Here is a 7,954-nt window from a genome sequence, read left to right as displayed (position 1 = left end):
CAAAGGGTGGGAGGTTCTGATGGGGGCGTGAAGGCATTTAAAACACTCCTCCTTCCAGATTCTGCCCTTCCCTCTCTCGTGGTCCTGCCTCAGCCCGTCAGGACCCAGCAGCGCTTTGGTTTTGACTCCTGGGCGGAGGATCGGCCTCTGGCCTGCAGGAGCAGACCGCTCACTTTTCACAATAAAAGCAGAAGCTTCTCAGCTGCCAAAGCTTTCCACACAACACGGTCAAGAGCTGCTCCAGTGTCAAAGCCAGCAGTTGTAGCTCATCACTAACACAACGCCCCCTGGTGTTTGCATGCAGCCATTGCATTCAGCAGATCCTAGAAGCTGTTCTCCACTGCCACCAGATGGGCGTGGTCCACCGTGATCTCAAGGTGAGTAGACAAACCCTTAGTTCAAGAGAAGTCTTCTTCTTCTCACTCTGTTTCTTTGTTAAATATTCTTTAAGAAAAGATTCGTTATTCCATTGAAAGAGCAAAAAGTTGGACAACCACGACTCACCAAATTAGGACTTTTAGCCAAAAGTCTTTTTTTGTTTGGACATTTTAGGAGAAGTCCTGACCGACCTCTGTCCAAACCAGTTTATCTTGGGGGTGGAATCAGACACATGACCATAACTCTGTCTCCTCTGCTGAGTCTGACTCATTTGCAGCTGTGCACGCCATGCAGATGTTGATCTGGGCCACAGCTGCTCGGATGGTGGTTAGAAATCTCTGCTAACGCATCGCTCGTCTGGGGCCATGTGGGCTGTCTAACGGGCTTTACCAGGACGGGGGGGGGGGGGGGGGGGGGGGGGGCAAAGCTTAAGGGGGAAAACAGGCTAATCAAAGTATTACATCATAGTCATCAAAGTAGTAATAACCCAAAGTAGGATCAGAGTTGTTTTAAGCCAGTAAAGTTCCCACCTTTACACTTTTCTCAGACTGACATGGACATTTTTTACCCTTTTCTCTCGTTTAAAGTTCAAACCTTCATACAAAAACACGTCTAGGATCAAAGAATTGAATATTTGTGTAACTGAAATCATTCTGAACAGGATCCACCACACAGGACAGTGACACCGTTTGCAGGACGCCAAACGTGGCGTGTTCTTAAAGAAAAGGCACGCAGAATTGCACTGAAACAATTGGAGGCAGCGATGTGGCGAGGGACGGCTGGACCGCATCTACAGACATTTCTTTGCTTATGTTAGGCTGGGTTGGTTTGCATCAAAGTTCGGTTGAGATCATGAAACGAGGCGCTCTCTATGCAAAGAAAGCAGGCTCAGGTTTATTGCCCGTCTTTTGTTTTCTAGCTCTGGTTCATAGAACGGTAACGGCTTTTCTTTGATCCCAGTTTGGTTGAGTTTGCTTTTGGTTAAATGACATCTACATCTGATGTATCCAGGTTTTGGTTAATAAATGCAACATTTGTCACATAAATGGGCCCACTAAATGCATTCAAAGGTTTGGTTCCTGGATTGTTCCCAAATATCTAATTTACCAACCAAATGAGTTGGTGTGTCTGAGGTGGGCTTTGCCCATCTAGCAGCTTTGCATTTGGTGATTCCTAACTTTGATTAGCTGTTGCCAGGCAGCTGCCACCATTTGAATGCTTGAGCTCAGACAAACAAATCTGACCAAGAACACAGTACAACCTGCAGGACTGATGCAGAGTTTGCTTTGTGTTTCAGTGTTGGCTCACATTTGTACGCTTAAGCCTCTCTCTTCACGCTGCAGACCATCACATCCAGAACAAGAGTTGGAGGTGGAAATGATGTGTTGTGTCACTCTAATAATGCTTAGAGTCGTCTGTCTGCTCCGCTGCTGCAGGGTGGGGTCAATGAGGGCTCTGTAGCTGTTACCATGACGACGTGTTGGCCCGTGTATCAAATAGTTTGTATTTTTTATTTTAAAAAATGTTCTAAAGCTTAGAAATGACTAGATTAAAGCACAAATTATATATATATATATATATATATTACTTTAGAAGTATAGACTTGTATTCCTTTCTTTCTTTCATTCTACAAAAACGTTCATGATATTGTAGTCTAAATTAAAAAAAGAATCTAATCTAATCTGACTGAAAATAGATTTTTGTCACAGTTTAAAGGTTTTGTATTTAAATGCTTCTGGAGCTGCTCTTTGAGTCGTAGGCTCCTAGCATGAGGACAGAGTTGGTGTTCATCAGTTTGAAAGCTTTCGCTGATGTGGAGGAATAAGGAAATGTTTCACGTTGTGGCTCCAGGTGTGGCGGGCTTTGTTAGCTTCAATGGCTCCCGTTGACTGGACCACCGGCCTTCTTAAACACATGCTGAGGGGGTTCGATGCTAAAGATGAATCCTGTTTTTCTGAACTTAAAGCAAACTGAGCAGAATGTTAACCGTTTATTGGAAACGACTTGATCCTAAATGATGGAAGTACACATCATGTGACAGTGGAACCTGTTTCTAAGAAAGAAAATTAAAATAAAAGAGATTAAGAAAAAAGTTGACGATAGTCTTAGGTTTTCTTTGTCAGTAAAGTATGATGGAGTATAATGACTAGTACAAGAAAAAAACATTTTTTTTTTTTTTAAATTATGACTTTAAAGTTGTAAATTTGCATATGCTAAATGTCTGACTTTAAAACACGTACATTTACAAGAAAAACACTATAAATTCATCTGTTTATCAGAGCCGCACTCAAAGATGAAAGATGTAAAGTGTTTAGTGAAGCGTTTGACATCTCAAAACCAAATGATCATTATTGGTGGAGCCGGCTTCAGGGGGTTAAAATGAGGAGTTCAGAGGCACGTTTGGGTGAAGAGGACCACTACTGTTTTCTACCTTCATCATTCACATACCCAGAAGTCCATTTGTCTCCTTCCATCATGAACCTGTCATGCACAGAAATGCGTTTCCTCGTTTCAACACAAAACAACAAAGATGAATGAGAACAGTCTGTTTTTTAGCACACGAACCTTGAAAATGCAGAAAACTGGGCTTTTTCACAGACTTGGCGGAAATCTTATCTTCGGAGGAAGAAAGAATTGGGAGCATAGACCGTAAAAGCAAAGCTTAGCCCCTCCCCCTCGTGTTCCCAAACAGGAAGTACCCGCCGGTTTCAAGAAGCCCAAATCCCAAAGACCTCTATAGAGAAAAAGACAGTTATCACTCCATTTGGTCACAACCATTCTTGCTCTCACACCTTCTTTTCAACATCCTCTATCCAATCCTAATGTATTTAAAGATCCTTTTTATTATCCTAAATTATTTACATTATTAACTGACCAATCAGATGCCTCAGCAAAAGCATGTAGTTCAGACGTCAAACATGCGAGGTATTTGACAGATTTTGGGGTAGCCAATGGCAGCAGACTTCATCCATGCCGTTTCCTTCGTATTTTACAATTCAACAATGTGCTATTGGATTAGTCAATGGACTATACCAATGCTGCAGTTTTAAAATAAAACAACAGGCTCATACATTTTAGATGCAGATTTACTGTATAGAATGTAGGTTTCAAGAGTGAAATCAACGTACAAGAGTATTATTGTTTTATTCGTAGCCTGTAAAGTTCAAGGAGGCAGAAGATTCCTAGTGATTCATAAAAAAATGAATATTTGTGTTTTTGCTTTGGAGGTCAACGTCAGATTAAGGATGGCGTGTTGTGCATTTAATTGCGTCAACAGAAACGTCCAAAATACCTCTAATAGACGCCTCTAATACCTCTAACCTTTCACCAATAAACGTAAATTTCTGTTTGTGGACGTCCAAATGTAAGGATGTGTGAAGACACAACCCAAATAGATTCAAGATGATCCATGGACACTTGTGTTCTTCTCGTAGACCAGTCATTGTGCTTTTAGGGTCCATGGTTCTTCTGCTAGTTCTGAAGCAGAGGACCTTCCATGGTTATTGGATTTAGGGAATTTTCCCAACAGTGGAAATGAACGAGGGGCCGCTTCAAACGGCGGCGATTAATGTCCCCCAGACCATCTCCTTGTCCTCCTCCTAACACGGCTCCATAAAAGGGAAAGCTGAGTACAGTTATTGGGCAGCGTTCAAGAAGTTAAGGCATGAGAAGAGGCGGGGACTCACAATAAGCTCACCCCTGTTTGGGAATGATTCACAGCGACTCAGACCAATCATTGTTGACTAGTTTTATCATGACGGCGCCCGGTCAGGAAGCAATGGTGATGGATTTCACATGAGCCATTATCTGTGGGTGATGTCATACCACAGTTCGTCCTTTGTTAACACGGTCTAGGACTGAAGTGGACAGCTGCAGGGATATGGATGGCTTTATCAACGGGCTGCAGAGATCCTGCAAGCCCTCCATCAATGAATAAAACGCCAATAAACTGTAAATCCAACAAAGGAGCTTCCAAACATTTGGAGCCTTATTAGTAACCAATCAGCTCACCTGTTTAAAGCCAAGACAGTTTGACCAAATTTAGTTTACAAGACGCGTTCACCTGCTGGACTTTGACTTTAATCAATGTCTACGATCTTCAAGGACATGAGGGTGGATCGCAGGCCAGCAAAGATAAATAAAAAAATCTAGTTCTAAAAAATCCACCAGCCAATCAAAATCCTCACTGAGAAGTACAGGAATTTGATTGACATGCAGAACGGCCAATTGGACATCCTCTGAAACATACGTCACTGCACATGCGTGTTTAAATTCACTGAGCACAAATTCTGTCTGTCATCAGAAAGTCACTTTCTGCCCCGTGGCACGTCAAGCCCCGGCAGAAGACCACTCTGAACAACCGGAGTGTTTATTGAAGCGAGTGTCCTCCTGCTATGGCCTCTGCAGTTCTCTCTCTAAAAATACGAGTTCATTAGGAAGCTGTTTTTTTCTGTAGCAAGCACTTCGAATAGAGCCACTCAACCATCAGAACTTTGGAAATGCCATGATGCTCCCCCCATTGCACGGTTTACAACAGAGCATGACATACAATGGTCGCTGCTTTCTGACTGTAATAAAACGGCTCATCTGTTAATACTGTAACAACCCAGCCGGTATGTCACTATAGCTAAAGCTGCTAATAAAGCAGCTTCATGGGAGAACTGTCTGTGCCCCACACACCCACGACCCTGGACAGTCTCAGAGAGGAAGAAATAGGCAGAGAAGCAAAGTCTCCTTTTCAGCATCAATGCCCTTTTATTCAAACACTCACAAACAGACAAACAGCATGGAGGTCACTTCTGCTTCCTAGCCCTCTCACTCATGGTTTTCACACCAAGATTCCCCACTTCCCATGAGTCTAAGGGGCTGAAGGCGGGACTAACCCCCAGGTCGCAACAATACTGAAGTATTTTTGTGTAATCTTACTGCGTAGTTTTTAATCATCAGTACATAAACAACAATGTTCAAATGAACATGTAACTAACAGTGATGAAAGTCTTCCGGGAATTCCCGGAAATCCGGGTTTTTGAGCAAACCGAACGTACTTTCCGGGAAATAAAGACCTGATCTCTACGGACAAATCGCTTTCCGGATTAAAAAATGGTCTGAAATCAGCTAATTTTAGCTTTATTTTCTATATTTCTCCGCAGATCGCTTCCTCTATGGTCGTGGCCATCTCTCGTCTTCCCGGCCTAATTGACCAATGACGGGACGTTTTAGTTGCTTTCGGATGCGTCGACGGGTCTGATTGGCTCTGTCTGCACCACGTGGTCAGCGTGACTTGCTTCCCTAGAGACCAAAACTGGCGGACCCACGCTAAACTTTCACAAACACATCTGAAGAGTTTGCGATCAAATTTGTGTTAAAATAATGGCAGGCATCGTCATTATTGAGCGTGGTCACGACCTCAGTTGTGAGAAGACGATAAAAAACAAATTGAAGTGGTCTTGGCTGGAAAAAAAAGATTTTTAAGGTAGTGTAGGTCAAATACTTTTTTGTGTAAAATAATCTCAAAACCACATTTTGAAATAATTTCAATTTTAGTTTTGAGTTTCAGTTTTTATTTTGAATACATTTCTTTATCTAATTTATTAGTATTTCCTAATTACCATGATTTAGTTCAGTATAGTTGACATTAATTATAAGTATTTGATGGTTTGGACCCGCACTCCCTTAAAAAATAATGTTTACAATGTTTAGCTTAGTTTGTATGTTTGTTTTGATATTTCCCAGATTACTTAGTATTGGTGTTAAAGAATTGATGTATTATGTTATAGAATTATAGTTTAAAGCAGATCCCATATTTTGATGTAATTATAGTTTGAGAAAACAGTGCAAGTGAATGTTGTACATCAGTCATTTCTAAAGCAGAAATAATGTATAAATAACTGAGGTATTTTCATAGAATATCATAGTTACTGGTGTTCTTTTTGCCATTTGGGGCTTTGATGTTACTATATTTTAGCAATTGTATGTTTTGCAGCTTTAAGGAAAAGCGTAGACTGTAGGATTGTGTTACTTTGAGCAATTTTCCAAATTCTTTTTTAGGACCAGCAAGTCCTTAATGGAGAGTCAAACTAGGGGTTTGAATGACAAATCATGATGCTCCAATTAGTCTTAGTTTCTTGATAAAGAAGTGAATAACTAGCTGCCAGAATGCACCAGAATGCATCTAAGACCACGTATTTTTCCAAAATTTCGCTCTGTGCCCGCCATATCGCTCAAAGAAAAGTTCAGGGATTTTTTCCTTGCCTGACTTTCATCACTGAACTAATAAACATAACTAATTAACATTTACTAATAGTATTTATATATATATATATATACACAAAGGAAAAATCAAAACACAAAGAAAAGCCGTTTCACTTAAATAACACAATTTAGAATCCCAAAACTAAGATCAAGACAAAGGAATGAGACATTCACAAATCACAAATGTTTTGTGTATGTATATATATATATTTATATATTACGACTTTAAAGTCGTAAGTTTACATGTTTTTTTTTTGTAAACCTATTCTAGTAGTTCTAATACTTCATTGTAGGACAGGTTTACAGATCCAGTCAGATAAAAACCAAAACCACATCAGAGCAGCATTTTTTGGGCCAGTTATTTTCTATGAGCTTTTTGCTCTTGTGTCATTTGGTGTTTGGTTTGAAAAAAATGTCTGTGTCACTGTTTGAGAATCGTTGGGTCCCATTCAGCCTCTAAAATGGTCCACTGTTAGCTAAATTCAGTTACAGACATCACTTTCTGCAGGAGAAGATCGGAGTAAACCACATCCTGCATCTGTCAGACACTTCCTGGTTACCGTTCTAACCTCAGAAAAGCCCAAAAACCACACTACAGTTTTAATAGTCTGACTCAGAGAAGGTTGTGATGCATTCAGTCGTGTGCAACAGGAGATGCTGCTTTCCATAAATAACTGATTTGAAATCTGATTCAGAAGTTTTTCTGCCTCCTTGTTTTAGTTTAGTCATGGAAGGTTTGACTTTGAAACTCTTCTGTCACACCTGACACTTTGCTCCATCCATCCAACCCGCCTGCACTGGAGCAAGAGTCACGGGGTTTGCACCACTTGAACATTTCCCACCATGACTCTTCAACTGTAGGTGGCAGATGTGTGCCAGCAACAGTAGAAGAAGAAGCCCCTCCCTGCTTGTCTGCTGTGAACACCGTATGCTAATAGTGCATTCATGAAATCGCTAGAGCTCTTTGTGACACGCCCCTGGTGGGTACATAGCATCCGATGAGTGCATGACAAACCCGATCCCCGCCTCTCCCTTCACCTGGTTCCAGCTCCCAGATACAGAGAAGCTCACAAACTGGATCAATGGCAGATGGAAACGCAGTATTTATAGATCTTCTTTCTTTGTCCTCACTTCCAAAGGAGCATTCCTTAATGGAGCTTTTCCTGGCTGTTCTACAGAGATGCATGAAAGGAGCAGAAGCCCAGAGCATGACATCATCATCAGAAGGAATGATGGGAAACGTAGAGGTGTGGTTCTGCTGCATCATTTCTGTAGGAACAGAAGTGGTGGAAGCTTCAATAGCTTCAAATAAAAGAGCAGCTTT

General features: G+C 41.2%; 1 protein-coding gene across 5 annotated transcripts in view; it reads left to right on the top strand.

The window, feature by feature from the left end:
• LOC101172229 (calcium/calmodulin-dependent protein kinase type II delta 1 chain) overlaps positions 1 to 7,954 on the top strand; it is an 81,708-nt gene that overhangs the window by 39,134 nt on the left and 34,620 nt on the right. For all 5 annotated transcript variants that reach the window (XM_023965797.1, XM_023965800.1, XM_023965799.1 and 2 more), the window contains one exon: positions 305 to 377. In XM_023965797.1, coding sequence (XP_023821565.1) covers positions 305 to 377 — 73 coding nt within the window. The remainder of the gene's footprint in view (positions 1 to 304; positions 378 to 7,954) is intronic.

This window comes from Oryzias latipes, chromosome 18 (assembly GCF_002234675.1).
Source record: "Oryzias latipes chromosome 18, ASM223467v1".
Classification (NCBI taxonomy): domain Eukaryota; kingdom Metazoa; phylum Chordata; class Actinopteri; order Beloniformes; family Adrianichthyidae; genus Oryzias; species Oryzias latipes.
The sequence above is the reverse complement of the archived record's forward strand: the minus strand, read 5'-3'. Positions and strand labels throughout refer to the sequence as shown.